The 23,282-nt window shown below is 44.0% G+C and overlaps 1 protein-coding gene across 3 annotated transcripts in view; it reads right to left on the reverse strand.

Moving 5' to 3' along the window:
* LOC112454078 (neurofilament medium polypeptide-like) overlaps window positions 1–23,282 on the reverse strand; it is a 95,254-nt gene that overhangs the window by 24,736 nt on the left and 47,236 nt on the right. For 2 of the 3 annotated variants that reach the window (XM_025015275.1, XM_025015276.1), the window contains exons 2-4: window positions 18,139–18,452; window positions 9,576–9,737; window positions 9,246–9,359 (exon numbers count right to left, since the gene is read on the reverse strand). In XM_025015275.1, coding sequence (XP_024871043.1) covers window positions 9,246–9,359; window positions 9,576–9,737; window positions 18,139–18,372 — 510 coding nt within the window. In that variant the 5' untranslated portion in view covers window positions 18,373–18,452. Of the gene's footprint in view, window positions 1–9,245; window positions 9,360–9,575; window positions 9,738–18,138; window positions 18,453–19,648; window positions 19,766–23,282 lie in introns of those variants that run through there. The other variant, XM_025015277.1, reaches the window with a different exon arrangement.

Below are 23,282 nucleotides of genomic sequence, written 5' to 3' on the forward strand. Positions count from 1 at the left end.
ATATATATATATATATATATATATATATATATATATATATACACAGAAACTGACACGAACACCTTGTTACGGCTTTATGCCCCTTTTTCATACGTTTGATTTTTAATCATTAGAGCCTTTTAAGATTATTAAAAATATTAGGTATATTAAATCCTCGTTTTTTTTTATCGAATAAATAAATTTGAAATCTGGTGCAATAAGAGATTCAAGAACCGACGGAATGTCTCGAAGAATGTCTTCCGACTTACTCGATCGCTCTGATTTTGTAATACGATCCTGCCTGTCTGCGAGCGAGAACGACGGGCGAAAAAGTGTGGAAAAGGCGGCCATCGGCATGAGTCTTTCACGCGCGGATCATCGAAGGGGTCGAGAGCCCGTAGAGGTCCTTTGAACGCGGTCATGCACCTCTTTTGTGTCTCGTCACAATAAAGAGTGGACCCTTCTCTCCGACTTCCTTTCTCCATTTCTCCTCCTCGCCGCGGTTTTTTAACGGAATTTCAATCGACGACAAGTACGCACCGCGTCCGTCCGGGCGCGTTGAAAAGTGATCGTTAGAGTTCCCGCTACCTCGTTAACTTTCCATCTTTCCCGACTCGTTAAGCATCCCTTGAAACTTCGTGGAAGCGTAGACGCGCGTTCGATGCTGATCAACATTTGGTGGTTCACGCTGTCGTACCTTTCCGTCCGATATTAATCAATTCACCAACGTAATGAGCGGAGTCCTTGTACGTTTCCGCATAGGGAAACTTCGTTTTATCGCCAAACGAGGAAGCAGTTTGCTCGCTTAATTTCCGCGATCGAAAGTTTGGAGCGTGGCTGCGGGAATATACCTGGCAAAACTTTTCTACATTCGCAATCCCGAGGTCTTTACGATAGGTAGAATATAAATGCTCGGAAAAATTTTTCGCAAAGTCTGACGAGCGAAATCGGTGGCTCGAACATTACCATGAATGATGGCCGGAAAGCATCTCTCAGAGGGGGAAAAAAAAGTTGGAAGACTATAAGAAATCGTACCGTCACTTTGGACGCTTTCAGGATATCCGTGAAATTCCGCGAACAGAAGAGAAAAGTTCGGACTTGAAGCGCGCTGTATTTCGTCTCTATCGTGAATCTCCACGCGAGTCTCGAGCTATTCATTTCACCTGTCGCATTGCTTCTGACCGTGCTTCCGAACGAAAGCACATAACTGAAGACGAAATGCGATTGACGACACACGTAAGAACACCTTTCAGACGTCGATGTCGATACGTCACGCGGTCACGTTCCATATATCGTTATTGTCACTGCGAATCCAGCAGGAACGAGAATTAAGCAAAGAGAACGAAAAGAGGTGCTTTTCAAACTCGACGCGCGCAAACAGCATCATTCCTCTTCAATCTTCATTCAAACGCTCGTTTTTACGTGAATACTGTTAACAACGCATTTACATTATAACAGTATAGTGTCAAATTATGCTCAATTTGAATCATTTTTAACCATGCATTCCTATAGATCGCCAGTGCTCCTACTCAATAGGGGTATTCAAATAAGTTAAAGTTTAACGGTTTGACAGGTTATGCCGAGTTAAAGTCCAGTAAAAAGTTAATTAATTAACTTTGGGCGCGCTACTCTTTAAGGTTTATGCAAAATACATAAGTGACTCATTAACCTATCACATTAATCTTTGGGTTAAAAGTGTAAAAATTAACTTTTTACCCGACTTTAACTCGACATAGCCTGCCAAACCGTTAAACTTTAACTTATTTGAATACCCCTATTATGTCGTTAATTTAACTAACCAATGAAGTTAAAATAATATTGTTCTGATTTAAAATAATAAATTTCGACACACATGCTAGTTAAAAACAACAAAATGTTATTTAACTCAAGGTACTGATTTAAATTTCATTCTTAAATTTAACGGTATAGATAATTCGTTTGTCAGTAGTCTTAATTAATTAAGATTATAAATATACCATCAACAGCTACAAATAAAAATAAAAAAATTTATCGACAAATTTTCATTCAATTTCTCGATAAGTTATTTTAATTTTTTAAATGTATTTACGAGACCGCCATAGGAACCAACATCTTCAAGCACGAGGAAGTATTCCTTTTCAAAGGTACGCGCGCGTGAACGTGATACTGCATCGAGATATATATATATATATATATATATATATATATATATATATGTATATGGACGGTAGAACTCGAGGGATCGTGGGATGAATTTCATCGGGGCCATTAGGGATGAAATCGAACCGAGGCGGACACCACCGCAATGCTTCCCGTCGCACATGAAAACCGGTTCCGTACCACAGTCCTGGACTGTCACTACTGTCGTAACAGTCTTACTCTCCCGGTGCATCGACAAAACTGCACGTGCACGCATCGTTGCATGTGCAACGCTGTGACGGATTTACAACCGTGGACAGAGCGCGACGTTTTGTCACATACGCGGCGAAATCTTTTTCGCCATCGACACAAAATTACACGTCGCGTAGAAAGTGAATATCGCGGAATCAGTATAGTGATTATCTGATGCGGATCTAACGGAAAAATAAAGAATTTATATTAATTAGTCATATTAATATATAAAATTCATATTGATGCGTTACATTAAAACATGAGATTGATATAAGTTATATTAATTAATAAATTATATATTAAATTCATATTAAAAAATTCATATTTACTTGGACTACTGGCCCATCATGCGCAATAATTAAAACAATCAAATATTTCCTATATATAGACAATTTGTTTATCGGATTTGAAACTTCGTATCCACTTCCTGCAGAGGCGTTTCTTAATTTAACTGAAAGCACATAAAAATTTGCCTCTGTCGCCGTTCAAAGATATGCTTACGCATCACGGCCAGTGACCTTCTATCATTCTTGTCCTAAAATAAAGTACGCATGCAACGCGAACGCTTTGAGATTGCACGTCACACGCCTGTCAACTTCGTGTACATTACGAAAGAAAAAAAAGGAACGAAAACATTTACGCTCGCGAGCTGAAACGAAGAATGAAACAAAGTCTTTCCTCGCGCGTAAGGTTGGCCTTAACCCTCGCACAGGTGTTTTCTCTCCTCCATAGGGTGAGTCACGCAAGGCTAACTTCGGCTCACGAAAGCTCCCCCCTGCCTGCACTTTCTGACCGCCGTACTCTCCTTCTACACGGCCTACACGCACGTACCATGCGATACTAATTAATACCACTCGGTCGCCCCGCAATGAAAGTCACGGCGACGGTCGCCGGTCGGGGCAAAGTTCGGGGAACGAGCGAAGAATGAGTCGGACGGCCACACCCTGGAACATGCGGCGGCATTGTGCGCGAGGGTGTTGGAGACAATGTGTCACATTCACGAGACTTCGAAAAAGAGGGTCGTCGTCTCTCGTCTCACGCTGGGCGTCGAAAGAGATCTGAAGCACCTACAGGGTCGGCTCATTGACAAAAACAACCGTTCGAGATGCGAGAAGTACTTCCCGATGCTTCGAGAAGAATAGCGTAACATTTTTAAAGACTGTCAACTCGAGCCGAATATAGAAGAAATTCCAAACAGAGCTCTTCTTTTGAAAGCCTAAATAAGACGAGGGGTTGTCCAAGTATAAACCGCCCAAAACGAAATATTTATTTTAGAAATTTCGTTCGTCGTGCTCGAAAAATATCACTTTAATTCGTAAGAAATATGGGTATTTTTTAATGCTTGCATTATTGTATATTATTGTTTAATTCACGGATAGAATAATTATCTTAGAATTTGTAAAATTAGCTGACAATGGCACGAGCTACACGCTGTCGATAACTGAAAAGAACATTGTAATTATATGAAAAATAACAGCTGGCCAAGACTAATTATTCGCGCGTTTCGTGAGAGTCGAATTAATGAATTCAATCGAGCGTCCGTCCTCCGACTCGTCCGACTTGTTAACGTCGTTATCTGTATAATTTACTCGCAATGCGACCGCGATAAGGGCGCGGTCCCAGGAGCTAAATATAAATGGGCACGATATTTATTATCCGCCCGGTGTTGTAATTCACACGACGATATAAATTCGTTTAATCGAGCTCTCTTCTCGCACGCGTGCTCGGCGGCGCGCCGCTTTCATCCCCGGTCCTCGCTCGACGTCGGTCGCGTTCGCCTTTTAAGATTTTACGCGATCATAAATAAGCGCGCAACGACAGGCAAAGAACCTAACCGAGCGTGGGACGAATGATGAATCGAGAGAAAAAAAGGTCATGCGCGCGTATATTTCCCGCAATTACACGAGCAATCGATTTTTACACTCGACGTACATCTTAATCCCGCGTAGGTACCCACTTGTCGTGAGCCACGCTTTTTTTCTCTTCGAGCCCAACGGACACGTCTCACGATACAGTTCTCTTTCCGCGACGAAATAGCGCGCCGTAGGCAAGTATATCCGGGAAGTTTGGGCCATTGAACCGTGCTGCTGGCGAACACAATGAGCGACGCCGAACACGACGTAGACACGGCCACTGACCGGTGCTCGGTACACCCGGAGCCCCCGGTCGCCGATATTCCCGTCCGATATTGTCGCGCGTTCCCCGCGTAGGAAATTGACCCAAGGGCCGTGACCGCGTATCGACGTTACGTCAAAGTCGCGTCAATCATACTATCAACATTATGAAATAATTAGCGACGTCACCGCGCAGAAGAGCGATACACGATCGATCAACGGCATTTCAATCCAATCGCCCGTAATTCCAGAGTCCGCGAGGGGGTAACCGGAACATGCACGCACGCACCACTCCCATCAACATTTCGCGTCACGTAGAGCGTAGTCGGTCGCGTCTGCAAAAAAGCGCCGCACACGCAAATCCGAGTCGCGACGACGCGGTGTTCGGAGACAAGGTGGTCGACCGCGAGATACCAGCGGCAAGATTTATCGGAGGAATATCGGACGGTCTCGTTGTGCTTTTACCTAGCATGAAAATATAACTACGTTTCCACTCCTGGTAAAAAGCGTTTTGTAAATAAATTCTGTGACAAGAATTAATAAAATTGCATAAATAAAAATATAAAAAAATTATTTGTTAAATCTGCCCGTTAAAAATGGACAAGACAATAATAAAGATATTAAATTATTCGATTTAAGAAATGAAATACAATGGAATAATTTCTTAATAATTCATCAGTGAAGTAAATAATTAAATCTCTCGTTAAATAAAGACAACCGAAATTTCCCGCGAAGAATTTCCAGCGATTACTTCATCGATTCGTCTGATTCATAATTTAACTCATTTCAGTCTATGACCGTATTATTTTTTACCGACATGGCATTCCGTTCACGAGACAGATGTACATCACTTTAAATTAATTTTTGTGGAATGTAAGTAACACGATTGTATTGCCTCGACCCGCTTCTTCCTTCACCGCGTACGTGATAATGGAGACGTGACAAATGCCTGAGAAGGTTTAGACGCTTCTCGGACATAAGAATGCGTGAAGAGACAATTTAAGGGAATTAAGAGTTAATTGCCTTAAATTGAAAATTTCGCCGCCAATTAAAGCGAAACAAGCGCATTACTTAGAAATAGAAAAACGTGTCAGCCCGGCTGAAACTATGCGACGAAAAAGCCGCTAGATAATACACATTTCGGACAAACAATCTCCCTAAAAGAATAATTAACGAGTCTTATCGTGTCGTATTACCGATTAACCAGCACACTTGATGCGGCGTTTATCTAATGATAAATATGATAATTATTAAAACGTCAACGAGAATCGGCAACAAGTCGGAAATGAATCATTAGATACGGGAAAACTTTTTCCGCTAATTACTCGAGAAATTTCAATCCGCGTGCTAGGCGCTTCTCGACGTGCGATAGATAAACCGGTCGGCGCGGAGCAATAGGACTTTACAACCAGCACGTCCGTGTCATAATATGCTCAACAATGTCATGTCGCTATTACGAGGCGCACACAACTGCGCTTGCACGCGGTTGCATACTACCACTTGTAATTCCTTAATGACTCCGGAATGCTGGGCCATTCGAAGGGAGTGAAAGTCGCGGCTGAACAGCTGAAGCTCGCGGTGATACTCGCGATGACTCGAAGGTTGCACGGAGAGTGAGACGTTCTCTCTCTTTCTCTCTGCATGTACCCGCGCTAATGCCGCGATACATATCGGGTGTACCATAAAATCGTTATATAATCGTCAAACGAATACAGAATAATAATTGCCTAAATATATAAGTATTATTAATTAGACGATAAATGACCGTCAAACTCGTTCAGAGGATAATAAGATGCGACAACTGCCCGGTTCATCAAGGTTACATTAGTGTCGGCAACGAGACGATACCGGCTATAAATATCTAGAATTCTTCTGTGAGAGAGCACGGGACCGTCGGTCCAGCCCGCGCTATGGAGAATGCATGTTTTCAACTGTCCGAGCGATACGACCGCATCCATCATTCGCGGTGATAAACGACCGCGAGAACGGACGTAAAAATGATCCGCCGATAAAGCAAAAAGTACCGCAAGACGCCCGGGGTCTATAAATAACGTATAGCAACACGCTAATGAAGCCCCGTCATTACCATACCCCAACGCGATCGAAGGGGTCTTCAACGACTCGCATTCTTGCTTTCATCAAACCGATTGATAACGCGGGAGAATAACGGACGATGCTACGACGTTATTCTATACGTCGGGCAATAATCAAATAAATCTTTAATAACGCCGCAACTTGTCGACTTGGGCAGTGCGTCGATCGGACGATAAAATTATCGTGCTCGTGTAATATCGGGCGAAGAGCCATTGTCTATCGGGACACACGAGTTGCAGGTCGAAGCCGGAGGCTGCGACGAGAAATCAGGATGGCTGGCTGGTTGGCAGGCAGGCAGCAGACAGCAGGCAAGCAGGCAGGCAGGCAACCGGCGGGGATAATTTAACCACGCGCGGAGAGGAGCCGGTTTTCCACGGCGGCCTATCACGAAAGTTGCGCGCGCGCGGAGGTACGACGAACCGAAGGGATGAGTCACGGCTGTTCTTCTCTCTTCCCACTCTCTTTCTGTCGCGCCGAGGTCGCGGCGACAACGAAGAAAGGAAGGGAGACCACGCACGCGAATGCGGTTGAAACTGCAGACTGCAGAGGAAGACGAAGAGGAAGGTGGTGACGGTGGTGAAGGAAACGAGAGGATCAGCCGTCGCGAGGTCCCGCGGCTACGCGCCTCGCCTACGCGCGCGGCTACGGTCACGAGAGAGGAAGATAAGACGAGAAGCTGCAGAGAGCGAGGGTAAAAAATTCGCGAGAGAAGCGGGAAGAAAAGCGAGAGCTAGCGTCGCTACTTATTATACATCTGCCGGCAAGCCGATCGCAGCTGCCCGACTGCGTTAACCGGAAAGAGTTACGATGATTCATAGCCGCCTCGGGATAATTAAGCATCTTACTATGCTTTTCAGGATGTAGCTTTAGCAGGTGGATGCAAGTGAAGCGTTGCCTCAGTCTTATAACTTTTATGTTCATTTCCATCAATGTAGATTAACTTTAATCTCGGTTTAACTTACTTTTCATTTTTTTCTAATTCTGAGAAGCAGAAAAGGGTAAAAAGTTAAATCGAGATTAAAGTTAATCTACATTGATGGAAATAAACATTAGTATCTGATCTGTAGATGCAGGTACGCAAAATACCCAAACCATTTCAAGAAGAAATGTGTGAATCGTGTCACAGGTAAAATTGTTACAATTACGTTTGTCGTTATCACACATGTTACGTTATGATTTAGTCTAGTCATTTATTATACCCTTAATTTCTGTCCAAGAATCGATCGTAGCCCAATCGAAGTTTCTAATGCGACTAGTCCTATCACGCGAGGGATCATCGTGCGATCATCGTTAATCTATATAACTCGTCGATACAATCGCGCTGATCGGGGTGTAAAGCGCGTGTAACGTGGAATAGCTTGTTAAGCAGCGCGACGAAGATTAATAATAACGTCTACAAAGTGAGCTCCATCATTCACGGAGCTCGTGAAAGGCCCGTCGCGCCGTTGTAATGGTTGCGCCGTCAGCGTCACAAGGTATAACGTGCAGCTGCATAATACTTCATCATTTCCCTGCGCGACAATGATGCGATACCGGGGGATGGCCCTCTCTCGTCCCGCCGATAAACACGCAAACCGAGGAATCGTGAGCGATGTTAACGAATAACTTTGTTAACGCGAGCCCCCTCGCGTCGAGTCGTATCATTTCTACCAAATAAATCTCCGATAATCGCGAGCGCCTTCGAGATTTATCGAGTCCCGGGGCCAATTAAAGCACCGTCTGAGAGCCCTCGATTCCGTGACGGCTATCGCGTGGCCGTCCGTGATTATCTCTCCGCGCGCGCGGTGCACGCGGATCGCGGCGCACGAACTTCAAGGGAAACACGAAGTGCCACGCTTGATCAAACATAGGCCGTTATTGGCCGAGACTTTTAAGACCTAGCCGGCTAAATCGATTATTCGGTCGTGGCGATTATATACGGGCGGGAAAAGATCGAGGAAGTCGGAATGGGGTCGCGGGCGATTCATTGCCGCGGCTCGTAAAGCCGATCGCCCCGTTTTTTCCCCCCGCGTTGCGATTGTACCACCACCATACGCTACCTTGCCGTGGAACTTGGTCAGGGCGCTGCGATACGTATTTCGCGAGAGTCGTTCGACGAGCGCAAAAATATCTCACTCACAACGAGCAATAACGCAGCGCGCTATCGAGACGCATTGCGAGTAACGCGCGAGTTTTATTCGTCGTCGCATCGATAACAAGGAGTGGCAATATCGGCAAAATTGAAAATTGACAACTTTGTTTTTTCGAGAATAACGCAACGCAAACGCGCGGCGCGATATCAAAGAGCGGCGCAATTAGCTCGAACGAAATTGAACTCGATATACGCTCTCGTGCGCGATAATGTTTAACGCGAAAACGCATGATCGGTGTTATGAAATTTGGTAGAGGAGTAAAATTATCCAATTACGCGTTACCGAGAGTTAAATTACGCAAAATGTTTCAATTACGAATATTCGAGGATAAGGTTTCCAGGTGAGCTATCGGATAACGAGAAAAAACTTCCTCGCAAATGTAATTATCTCGCTCTCCCGAATTTTGCAATCGTAGCGATAGAGATATAACGTTCTGTTAACGTCAAAAATAGTTCTGTTTGTTTTGAGAAGCACAGTGTGTTTTCGCAAGTAATTTCCTGTCGCTCCAACACTTAGAGTAACAATGTATTCGTGTAGATGTTCTTTCGCGACTCACCTCTGCGAGTGGCTCTTCCTTGGTGACGTCTCCATTCTTGGGCGTTTCATCGCGGCTCGGCTTAGTCTTGTCTTTCTTGCTGAAGCTGATCGACCTGAAGGACCACTTTTTCTTCTAGAAAACGAGAAAAGACCATCTGATAGCGATCGGCAGACTCATCGCGCGTAATTGCGCGTTGTAGGTACTTGGTGAAAATTAAACTTCTAAATTAAGGTGGAACAACTGACTGACACGCGAATAGGTCTCGATGTACGAGACGTGACGTGAGGAGAATTTATTTATTTGTCATCGAGCACGATTAATTAAGCCTGGATCGGCGAGTCGCCTTACCTTATCCTTCTTTTTGGTTTCCTTATTGTCTGGAGAGGTGGCAGTGTTCGGACTGGCAGGGGTGGCCTCTGTGGGCGTCGTGACCTCTGCAACCTCCGCGGGAGAGTCTCCAGACGATTCTGGCTTCGTCTCCTCGGCTTTTACTTCTTCTTGCTGCGGTTGCTGAAAGCAGAGGTAAAGTCCTCCTTCGAATTTGGTCCTCTGAGATGTAACGTTAATCCTACGCGAATGAGTGTCTTCGATCCGAACGATAAAGATACTTTTCATGTACAATGGATATGTAAATATGTCTTATATACGATTACAACAAATATAAATCGTCTGAAATTCTCGGAATCAGTCAGAATAATAGGAATTGTCATAAGTAGTACTTTACCCTAGTGTAGAGATTTCGTTAAGCATGAAGAACATGAACGAGAATAAGATATATAAGCAAGATATATACCACGTCGTAAATTGTAAATCCTATATCGTAAATCGATACTCTGTAAAGCTACAATGTATATGACTTCCCGCGGTGATTCTTCCGAGTTCAACCATTTTGCAAAATGATAGCGCTCAAGCAGTTGATACCTGCTTTCAACGTGGCTCGTCACGACACGCGATATATTTAAAGTCGTTAAAGAGAGACCTAGCATTTCCCATGTCATCCTAAAATCCGTGTATGCCTTTTACAACTTCATTACTTTGCTTCACTATGTTATCATTGACGAAACATCGAAAATTACATTGCCAAGAACTTTGAAGAGGGTGCAATTATGATAATCATCAAAAAGCTGATTAGAAATTGAGATTAATTTTTCATAGATTTAAATTAAGAACCTAAAAGTAATGTCACAAAAGCGTTAAACAAATTACCTTTTGATTCACCCCGGGACTCAAGTCATACCAATTTATACGAAAATGTAGAAGCTACGCAACATTGAAAATTTCATTATCTCATTTCTCGTAAACTATAGCTGAGTAAAACTGATTACACGGACAGGCTTTTCGCCCGCGAGCGTATACGTTTCTGTGATGATACTTGTATAGTCGTTGAAAGTTTCTCATCTTGCGTCCGGAAGTACCGCAGGCACTCCGGAATGAAGTCGCTTAACTCTTTCCCATCGTATTCCGAGGCCCATCACTTATAAATAATATCAAACTTCCGTGAACCGGGTTAGTTTTCCCGGAAAGCGCATAGTGCACAACGAGCTGCACGACACGAGAGGTTTCTTTGTCCCGGGTCCTGAAAGGCCCTCGACGGTCTCTCTCGTCTTAACGGCGAAGTGTGCAGCTTACCAAACTAACCGAGAAAAGTGCGGCCGACAAGAGCTTGTCGACCCATCTTTGCCAGAAAAAGTTCGCTGGAGTCGATTAGATTTCGGGGGTCAAGCCCTGAAGCCCCGGAATTTCCCAGCCTCCGTATAGAAATAATTGCATACTTGATCCAGTTATACAATAAGACAAATAAGCTAATAAAGGATTAGAAAAAGTATCGGGTTACGATACTTCCATTAACATAAATTGCGAGTGACTTGTGATAATCAAATTAGGATAAAATGCCATTTACGTCCGGGGTTGGATCTTAGTAGCCTAATATTATTTGTGAGTATATACATATATTTATTTTCTAATTTATTAAACTGCGTGCCGATTCTTTGTCGGACTAAAAAATTGTTGGAACATTAAAATCCCTTTTCTCCCCCCAAATTAAATCGATTTAATTTTTAATACTATACGCATCTAAATAACTGCAAAGAATTTATTGCGACTTATTATTTTTATACCGAATTTAGGTACTTTACCGAAGTGACTTGTTGAATTTATGTACAAGTGTTAATCCACGTATAATTATCCTTGAAAACATGAAAACTATCTTGCAAATTTGCGAAAAAAATTCTAGACTCCTCGAGCGAAAAATAATGCGACGTAATCGTTCGTTACCTCGGTGTATGTAATTATATGATTCATGGCGCAAAGCAGGCGGACAGAATAATGCTTCGTTAAAAACGCTTCTTCGAAGCCATGGCTGAAAGATCTCTCGGCATTGTCTCCCTAAATTTTGCGAGTCATCCTCCTTCCATAAACTAAAATTATTTTCTCCTATTATTAAAATTATTGTCTTCGCATTCACTTTTGCGTAAATATATAATTTTTCGTCACAAAGTTTTATTCCAAAAATCGAAACTTTTATTTTCCGCCAGCGCTCACTTTAGCTATTTAGCTGCTTCTATCCTTCATTTCCAATTCCTGATCGATAAAGCTGCTAACCGCGACGGCAAATATTGTCCGAGTCGAATGAAACAACGCGTGAATGGCGTTTTGCAACTCGAGGCAGGTGACTGGTCGATTGTACAAACAACGAGCTACTTTATTATCGATGCAAATACGCGGGAACAATTCTACACGTTTATCCGAGATACGCAAACACGTACGTACGCATGTACGTGCGTCGCGATGCGATAAAACAACGCAACGGCCAATCAAGCGACCGTTCCACGGCGTCGTTTAAGAACGATATAAATCCGACGTGGGCGTTATATAGTGAATTTCCTGATTTACAACGGACTGGGAGGCACGACGCGCTGTCACATTCGATTACAACTAACGCGTATGCACAACGCCGTTCTCTGCCTCTCTCTCTCTCTCTCTTTCTCGCTTTCTCCTTCTCTTCTCGTCCGCATCGCCGTCTCTTCCATAACGACGGCGAGACGAGGCGAATCTCCTCAGACGCGTTTTGCGCGCATTATATTATGTAAATATCGGCTTATTTCTGCATTCACGAGACGCGCAACGACGACGAGTCTCGCTGTATCCGGCGAAGACGAGATACGAGCAAAGGCAGAAGAGAGGACAAAAAAAAGAATGGCCGGAAAACGAGGTCCGAAAAAGACGAGGGGCAACTGCGCCGGGATATTCTCCCCGACGTAAGTGCCTGGATACAATGGCACGAATATGGGGGGCTCTGCATATTAATATGAACTACAAAACGTTGAGGATAAAAAGTGGATACCCACCCAAGTCAACAAACGCAAAAAAATTGGACAAAAATTTCGGAACGAAAGATAGGAAAACGAGCCGCGTTTTTGCTATTATTTTGTACCCCAAAAAAGTGAAAAAAATTGTGATAGGATACATAACGCGAAAGCGAATCGAGCTGTTTTTCAAGCTGCGCTTCTCTATAAGTATGAATATTGCATTCAGTGTAAAACGAAATAATGAATTAAGATTCCGCGCGCGGATCGTATTACCGAAGACGCAGGTAAATAATAATAATGAGCGTCGCGTCGAGAGGCCGATATATTGGAATTCGGAGGCCACATGAGTTTACCACTAATTAATATTCAAAGATACGCGGCGCGCGAGCAACCTTGCGCGGCGGATAAAGACGCCGGATCGTCGCGCAGCCTGATCGCACAATATTGGAATATGAAGGAATCCACGGCACGGGACGCGCAGCGGGCTTTAAAGCGAAGGCCGAGAGATTTCCACAATAAATTCCTCGGCGCTGCAGACGTGCATATGTGAATACGCATCATCTGTCCCGCGTACGCAGTTTCTATAACGAATTCCCAAGCGTTGAGTAATCGTCGCATATGCGATCGACGTGTATACGCGAATCCCGCGTTTTATTTTGACTATACGGCGATACCGCCCGCCGTGAAAACGCCACGCGATCGCGTAAAGCGAGAAATTACACGCAACGCGCGGCGCGCGGTTAAATTTAACCGTTAAAATACTCGGCTGGGGAGGGATTTACCGCGTTTTAATCGAGAAACCGCGTTTCACCGGAGCTGGAGACCGCGAAAGGAGATGGGCGTTATCCGCGATGCTCGCTAGACGGAGGAAACTCGCAGGAATTCAGACGGGTCAGAGATGCAATTACTGGCGGCAAAACAGATGAGTCGTATTAATTAATAAAGCGCGTTCGTTCCGAGCTATGCGAGCTACATATATGATGATTCATCAACGAAATGCGCGGCGCCGAGATATCACGATGTTCGCGCGGTATTAATTATACGTGAAATACTTTGCTTAATTTCCGTACGATATATTCCGTGCGGCTGATTCATCGTTCGGAAAGGAGGAGATCGATAGGCGGATCAACATCCTTTTGCCATCTATGATGTTAATCGCGTATAATATATCTCTATATCGATGTGTTGCAGTCTACAAGTTAATTATAGAAATCAGAAAGATTTGTGAACTCACGAGATACAAAGCACTCTGCAATTTAACTGTCGACCGCGGAACGATACATTAATCATTAATAAATTTCAGCCTATTAGTGTCACGTTTTTCTTTTTAGTCAATAATATCGAGACTCGATATCAATCAAATTATAATTCTCTTAATTTTTATAAGATGATAAACGATAACCTCGTAGATTTTGTATCAGGTACCATTATGCATATATTATTTTTTATCGGGTACTATTATGCGCAAGTTATTTTTATCGGCTACCATTGTATTTTTAAAACAATGGGATATAATAAATATATAAATGTCTTTCACGGTAGAATCTTTATCGCACGGTCAGGCGTCCATCCGCGACGCACAGATGAGTCACGGCCAAGGTTGCGATCCACGCCTTGCTCGTTACGGATTCGAGCGTGCCCTCTGCCGTACACGCACGGTGCACACACACACAGTTTATTTCGCGAATATACGCACGATCGCGAATTCTCATTCAAAACAGGCCGAGAGCATCGTGTCGGACTCGTCGTCATATCAGCGCGGCGTATTAAGGGCAGGTGTTCAGCAAGACGTACGGGTTGACTCTTAAGCAGATCGCGTACACGCACCTGCCTGGGGATTTGGTAAGATTGCGGATAGAGAGCGGCGCGGTACGTCGCCAGACGCACGGAGACACCGGAGGAAAGCGATGAATATTCATGAGACGCGGGTATAATCTCGTACGTCACACAAACACCGCCGCTTTAATCGCGATGAACTCGAGCGCGATCCGCGATCGAGAATCGTAACACGCGCATAACAACGCAATGTCCTCTAACAACCGATGCGGAGCGACAGGTAAATCGAGGTAAACCATGATGACGTTATGCTAATGAGATTGACATATTTAAATCTGAATGTGGGTTAAGCAGCAACGCGACGGCAATGAAAGAGACACGGTAAACGAGACGCGGAGATTGGAAAGGAGAAACTCCTCGGGCCGCGCGGGAATATTTAATCTATAACGGATCGGTTTTACGACATTCTCCTTATCGCATTTATGCAAACACTTCATTAGCGGGGTCTCTCTTTCAGCGCAGAAAGAAATTCACGGAACAGAACTCGCTAAGATGCGATGTGACCGCGCGGAATTATTTGAGATGTGTCGGTTGGGAATGATCCCAGCGATCGAGATACACGCGCGAAATAGTAACGCAAGGGGGGAAAAGGGGGATAGGGAAGATTTATTCGTCTAGGACAGTTAGGTATGCCTCGGTAAAGAAAAGGTACATGAAGCCGGTACATGAGCCGCGAGATTACAGTTAGTCGCGGGAATCGGCGAGTGTGCACTTGCACACGGCGAAGTTAGTCAAACGGTATTCGCTCGTTTTTTGTCAAAAATTTAACGGGCATCGCGAAGCGCGAGCTACTCGATTCACGGCCGATGTGTCATGTCGGGACACCGATCTCCATCAGACGCTCATGATATTCAAACGACAGGCACTCGCGATAGCGCGCGAATCGGGAAGCGATGGGCTTCGATGCAATGAGATTTCGATTGTCGGACGGATAATCAAGATAAACTCGCTGTCGTCTCGCGGGAAAATGATCGACTCGATACCCGAGAAGCGAGCGGATTCATGTTCGATGGAACGATAACGGGATGGCATGACTCAACGTAGCGTATCAAACTAATTTTTCACACGGTCTCTATGGAGACCGTGCTAGAAAATGCGCGTATCAACCTGGCGAAATCTTATTCTTGAAGAAAAGTATCGATTACTTACCGGAGATACGAGGGAAAAGAAGTAAATCGAACGTGCGAAATATTGCTTTCGAGATTCATCCGCTAACGTGAAAGCAAGCTCGATTTAAACCAAAATTCTTGCCGCTGCTTTCGAATCGGAATATCTTTATGACGAGGGAAAGATACTCGCTCGAGTGGTCGAGGTAAGTGACGCCTTAAACCGGCGCGAAATGGTGGAGAACGAGAAATCGAAAGAGGAGCAAGAACGACTTGTCGAAAGGAAATGAAAGGAAGGAGAGGATGGTAGTAAAGTGCGCTCTCTCTCGCGTATCGTCGTATCTGGTGCGTGACAGCTGCCGCCGGTCTTGCTCAATCGGGGAAATATCAAGTTTCGCCTATAAAGCAGGGGAGGGTGGTATTTCGAGATATAAACCGCCGCGAACTTATGAGATTCGAGTCGAGAAGAGGGAAAGAGAGAGTGAGACAGAGAGAGACCCGAAAACTTGGCACGACGGAATTGACACACGCGCCACCAATTTTTCGAGTAGGGCTACTTCAAAGTAGGAAAAGTTCGAAAGACTAAATTGCCTGGAGAACGTTCACTCCAGTTCGGGCAAATAAAATATACGGTTTTATAAAATAGTAAATACCTTAAGATAAAAGGTTACAATTAGAATGCTGCAGTGTTTTTCGCACATTTTCATAAAATTTGGAGTTTGATAAATCAATCGATCGTAAGTGCGTGCAGTAGTACATATCATGTTGTTATAATTAAAGAAACTGAAAGAACTAGTTGAACAGATTAAACGCGAATGGAATCGTAAAAATGCGTACGAATACGAATTCATCCGTGTTGCTTGTCTAGTCTACGTAATGTTAACATGCACTTTGTAAAACGCCAATCCGTATCAACGCGCGATGCGCAATTAATCGCGAGCGTACGAGCTTTCCGTTTATAACGCATCTTATGTAACGCCATGATTATCGACCATCAAGCCGATATGCGCGCTTGAGCGGTCATTGAAGCGATGCAATGATCCTGTGAAGAGGAGATCAACGCGCTGATTCTCGCGTTCATGAGTTATAACTCGGTACGAGCAGGAAATCGATCGTTATCGAAGGTAGGCCGTTCTCGGACCTGCGAGTGAGGTAGCATTTCGCCTAGGTCATGCCCAAGAATAGTCAACCCCGGATGTCGTAAAGGCGACACTTGACGCGCGTCCCGCGTGAAGTCCGGTTTATACGGCGTTCTTTTGTCCGGTGCCAAATAATTCCTCGGGGGGACGCGGCAAAGAACGCATCGACAGGAACGGGGAAAAGAGCGATAAAAACAGCATGCACTGTCACTGTCGCACTAATCCATTAATTGCTAACGTAAGCCATTAATCGTAATGTAATTTACTTTTTAAATAGATGTGTATATTGCGATGTCGCTAATAACGTGTACTAATTCTGTTTTAGCGATACTTGCCAGAATCTTAAATTGAAGAAAATATCTCTCGTTAGCGATATATATTTTATCATTACATTATGACTTTATTATAACATCTCGGAAAATATTATGTATAAACGTCAAACACGCTATACTCTACTAAAATAATTTGATGATTGTATGATACATTGTATATTATTTGATGATTTATTATTATTAGCTATTTTACACGCACATTTTTAATAATGAAGATGCCGATAAGTATAGGTAACACAGTGCAAGAAGGTGATACGCCGTCGCTTTCGACGAATTGATTAAGATTAATGATTCGTCGACGCGTGCAACCTCCACCGGATGAATCGTCTCAGCGAGATAAGCTTCGAAGTAGTACCTACGACTTTTACGAGCAAACGCGTGATTCAGCACGCGCCCATTGTAAGCCGTTCACGTATAATCCGAACGAGATCATTGAGAAATGGTCGATAATTGAGCGAGTGACTCACCGCAAAGCGATTCGAGAATGTCAATAATCAAGCGAAGAGAGCGAGTGAAGGAGAGAACGTGGCACTTAACATGCCACGTTATTTAATTTGCCCTCGCACTCAAGAAAAATAATTATACGCGTGAAACGAATCGAAATAGTGTAATCGAGAGGAATTTCGCGGCCTGCCCAACGATAGGCGTGCTCATGTATAATCAATCAAGCCGGAAATTCGAGTCAATAGTATAATTTTCTCGGGTAAAATGTTCATTAATAACGAGATCTTGCGCTAATACGGTATTAATGTATGCCTCGTAATGAAAAATTATCGCGAAATTATACGAACTTCGAATGCAAATATGATCATATCGCTCGGACTGAAATCGAGGTAATCGCACCTGCGCAAACAATTAACCTTAATACGATCGACATGATTTTAAGATAATATGCATACAAGACCCATATGGTACGAACAGAAGCTTAACGTCAAACGAACTTTATTTAGTCTAGTCGCTAAATATTAAATCAAACTATAAAAAAGTTAAAAATAAAGCTTAAAATTCTTTCGACAAAGCTCCTTTTTATTCTCTTGCAGAATGTAACATAAAATTATATTCATCAATTAATTTAAAGCCTGCAAAGTAAACATTATATACATATATATATTTATCGCGCAATTAAAATCACTCTTCAATATTTCGGCTTAAAAGATATCGCCTCGACGAGCTAGGCGATAAAAACTTACCTGCTCCTTATCCTTTTCGGTAGTCTCATCTTTGTCCTTTTCTTTGTCCTCGGTGGAGTCCGTGTGCGGTGCTATGCCGTTGGTGGTAGGCTTCGTGTCGGCCTCCTCGATCCTCTCCAGCTTGCCATCGCCAGGTGCAGCCGCGTCGCCGACGACGCCACCTTCGGCGGGTATTCCCTCCTTCTTTGGCGTCGTCGTTATGTCCACGGACCTCTTGCTCTGTCTCGCTCCCATGTTTGCTTCTTACCTTCTCGTGCCACCTGTCTTTATCTCACTTGCTTTCTGGGTACCAGGTGGTGTCCAGCTAAACCGTCCTGCAATCAAAACAAGAGAAAAGATCGATTAAGATATATTTTGCCAAATTTTCCAAGACACGATAAAAAGTAAAACTAACGACTTAGAACGTACTAACGATGAAATTAAGAGCGAAAGGAGCTCGAGAGAGCGAGAGCTGGTAAATCCGCGTTCGTTCGGGTTCTGCAATTTTACGCAGTTATTTGCACGCGTTGATTTGCACAGCGGTTTCGCCGCCGCGGATAAATTCATCCGTCTCGCGATACGCGAAGGAGCGGGAATTAAACTTTCACCGTAGCGGAGATACATCGGAGATCCTCTCAGCGAATACTCGCTCCGGTCGACGAACGGAGGATCTGCTTATAAGGACATGCAAATCGGAAATGCAAGCGGTCGCGATTCGAAAATGACGCAACTTACATTCACCTGCGCCAGATTGATCCGATAAGCGAGATTTATAGTTATCGATTCGCAGCCACGCCCTTCGTAATTAATAACGACTTTCGTGCGGATTGTGAAGGTATCTCTCTCTCTCCTCCCTCCCCCTATTTTTCTTACCAGAAATCTCTTCTTAAAAATTTATTCGTATCGTATACGACAAACGTCAAATGGCTGGACGATAATGAGCCGTACGAGAGACACCGTTCAGAAAACAAAGAACAAACAGCTAGCACAACGGAAAAGCTCTTCCATCGAGAAACAACTAGGCATTGTTCTATCCAAGGATTCGCTTGTATTCGTTTCCGTTATACGTATTGGCTAAAACGCGAAAAAAAGAGCGTGGAAATACCAGTAAACGCGTGAAGGCATTTTTGTCAACAGTATCGAAGCTATCATTTATACAAAGCGTTATGTTACAGACAACTGTTAAGGCCATTCTACAATACGTCGCGAACAATTGCCAGTTGCTGTCGCCAAAAAAGGTTAAAAGTTCGCCAACTCTCTTTTGACAACCGCAACTGACAAGCGCAACCGGAAATAACACTTTTCAACTAACAGTTGCCATCTCGTTTGCGACGTATTGTAGAATAGCCCTTAGATCACAAATAACAGTACGCACTATATCGCCTTTTGATCGAAGTAAATATCCAACGTCGAGAGACTTCGAGCTATTATTCGCGCTATTATATTTCCATTCTAGGACACTGAACTGGAGATATCAAGTTCGGAGCACACGTCGCCGACGAAAAAGTACAGATCGCTCTTATTGCATTACCTGCGGCACTCGGAGACGAACAGAAATACACGTCCCCGTCACGATTCTAATTATCCTTGGAAGAAAAGAAAAACAGCTGGTTGGAAGCTCGTCGGGGAGCGCGAACGAGAATAACGGTATGTACCGCGGCGATGACTTCGCTGGTAACGAAAGCGGAAACGCGCGCCGCGCCGCGCCGCGCCGTACCAAGGGAACGGCTGCGAAAAACTGGCACGGCGTGGCGAAGCGCGCTAAAAGCCAGGCTCACCTAGGCCACTCGTTTGTTGTGCGCGCGTTAACGCGCATTTAAACGACCACGTGGCTCGTGTACGCACGCACGTATCTCGCCGCTGTTTGTATACGTGCGCGCGCGAGCAGCTGATGGCCGCGATGCGTAACGCGCGGGATCTGTGGTCGCGACGAACTTACGCGAGGTCGTCCTTTGTGTGCCACTCGAGGAGGAAGATCAAGAGAGAAAAACGATCGGAAAGAATACGAAGCGCCATTCCTCAAGCGAATATGTAGAGATGATCGTAGAATGAATAAATTGCGCATATAGAGAAACTATGGCCGGGGTATTCATAGTCAGATCTTATTTCAAGACCGTCGTAAGTAATATCTTAAGATGCTAATACGGCTCTGTGATTGGTTCATGACGTCTTGAAGATTGTACTTAAGACGGTCTTAAATATAAGAACCGACTATGAATACCGGCCTATATCCTTTCTTTGATTCGAGATAGATCTTTCTATAATAAAAATGCCTTAGGGCCAATTTCACCAACCACGGTTAGCTTAATCGACGGTTAAAGTTAACAGGATTGATCAATAGAAATAAATCCACCCTGATAACTTTAACCGTCGGTTAAACTAACCGTGGTTGGTGAAAGTGGCTCTTATAATGGACTTTAACTCTCTTGTTCGAAATTAACAAAAACTATAAATAAAAGTTTTATTTAAGAATAATAATCTTACTTAAATCGAGACATTTTGGAAAGATTTTTTATCTTTAAATTCCAAGTATCAATTGTAATATTTAATGTATTATCGTAAAAGATGTTTGTAGAAACTTCTGTCATTAATATAAAACTTAATTAATATAATTAAATGTTCTTTTATTCTCTATCGCAATAAATTATAATAAAATAAAGATCCTTATAAGAATACACTTTTATTTCGGTTTAAAGTATTACGCAGTTTTCCATATAGTCGCATAGAATTCGCTTGTTATGTGTAAAATGCCTCGTGACCGATATATATCTGATAATCTTTTAAGCGTTTCTCCTCGACACTTGACGTTTATGTTTAAAAAATCGATAGCCTGTGCTCTAGTCAATAGCTCTTATCACTACTTATCAGCGTTAAGTAGGTATAACAGCTCTCATTTAGACATATCTGTCGGCGATGTCTCGTCGTTATCATATACTTGTACTATCTATTTCCACTTTCATTTTGTCAAATATATTTATCGACGAGTCCTGAATTTCGATTATGCGCAGAAATCTTTACGAATGCGGCACCAATAACGTCTGAATTTCCATCGCGCGCATTTTCCGGATCTTCGCCGGAGAGAAAAAAAGTCCCATTAACGAGGCGATTTTTATCGCGCAAAACGCGCGGCGAAATTGGCTTTCTGCTTTCTAGCGGCGATTCATTTCCCGAATGAATTCGCCCGGCGCATTCCTCTCGCGCTACACGTCGCAGTTAAGTTACGCTGAACGAATGAAAGTCAGTGAACAAACAGTTACATTTAGCGCTAATTGAGCGACGAGAGCGTACGGAATGTAAATTGATTCTCCCCGCGATTGGATTTCGTTTCGCGAAAACAGAGCTGCGCGCGCGTCAATGCGAAGTCGGAGCTCTGTGAAGCGACCGTATAGCTGCTGTAGCTATATCACTGTCACCGCATAACGCCATTTGTTTCAAGGTATCCTATTCACGGTGCATTGCACCTCGCGCTATAGCTCCGCACTGTGTATCGGCTGACACACACCACACACGTCTAGCTGTCGCGCGTGCGTCGGATGACGGATCCCGAGACGGAAACACGATGACACAATATTGTTACCTCCGCGAGAATTCCTCGCGCAGCTCCGCTCGCTCGTAATTTTTGACACATTCCGTCACCACTCGGTTAACGAAGTTTAGCAACACGGTCGAGAGATACCGGACGGTCGTTTGTGCTGTCGACAAGCTCGCGCACAAGTGTATTCCTATACAAAGATTATAATTAATAGACGCCAATCTCTAATCTCTCGAAATGAATCCTCTTCACCGGAGTGAGCAGAGTAGGAGCCGTTATTACGATTCGTCTTCGCCTCCGGAAATAATGCCGCCCTTATAGACTAACGAATGATATGTTTCCCCTCCGACACAGCCAAATTTTCGGAACCAATTGCAGTACGCTCCACACAAAAGCTCGTCACGTCCGCGTCGTCGAGAGGGAGACGATAGTTGCGCGCGTTCCGCTTCGTTTCACCTTTATTTCTTCCTGGATTACCGAATTAGTAGAGTAATTCATGTAATTTCCACATCCCCCTCTCTTTGCGATCAATTTATTCGCGCGTACACTCCTAAAAATTGCACGTTTCGCGCGAGGCTTCCCGAAAAATCTCACATGCCGGAAGGAAGACTCATCGTCGAAGCATCCGTAAAAATAGGCAAACAAGAAGACATAATTAGCGTCTTGCTATATTAGGCGACGGCAGGAAGAGTTTCGACAAATATTTATGTTATCCCATATCGTGCTTGTGCGCACCACGTGGGAGTCATGCGTCCCGCGAAGCGTTACGGTAAGAAAATAGCTCTATCGTACGCTCGAGAAGCGCTGTAGATCATCACACGTGTCGATTTACTGAGGGGAGAACGTGGGAAACGGAAAATCGTCTCCGGGAAAATCGAAAAATTATATTTTCCTTCGAACCGCGAGCTTTCTTCTTTCTCTCCGCTTCGCGTCGTTCGTTAATCACAATTCGAAGCGCGAATTTCCGGCGGTGGAGGAAGGTCACGGAGGCGTATCGCGGACGCGGACGCTATATTTAGAAGCGTGTGTGACATCGAATCGCGAGATAAACGTCGCTGGCGCCGAATAAGCGTTGCGCGTCTCCGTTGAAAAACAACGATCGACCGCTGTGTTGTTTGCGCGTGGAAGAACGAAACGCGCGCGTGCACTCGCGTGAACGCGTTTCTCTCGGCTCAAAGTTCCCCGCGATAAAAATAGTCTCCCGGCGGAGAAAGGAAATTCATCGCCGCGCGAAAGAAAGAGAGACACGCTCTTCCGAGTCGATCCATGCAACGGAGCATGTATATGCTCTCCTTACATTGTTATTTATTTTTCTTGTGTTTCGAATCTCTCGCTCGCTCTCTCTTTCTCCCCGTCTGCCGCGCCTTGTCTTTCGCATTAACAATCTCGTACACGGTCCTATAATATCGCGGCAACCATTTATATCATCCTTGGAGAGGAGCGACTGCGCAAGAACTGGTAACGCGAGATGTCTTGCATAAGAGTAACGATAATTGAACAGATATTTTTTCACGTTTTAAGACTGCCGCGCGTATTTAGCTTGCGCGCTCGGTAAATCGTGAGCAATTTACTACGCAAGTATTATTAGGTCGCGCACCCCTCGCGTTAATATAAATCGCGGTTGTGTATAAAG

The sequence above is a fragment of the Temnothorax curvispinosus genome, unplaced genomic scaffold (genome assembly GCF_003070985.1).
Source record: "Temnothorax curvispinosus isolate PA1 unplaced genomic scaffold, ASM307098v1 QBEX01004775.1, whole genome shotgun sequence".
Lineage (NCBI taxonomy): Eukaryota > Metazoa > Arthropoda > Insecta > Hymenoptera > Formicidae > Temnothorax > Temnothorax curvispinosus.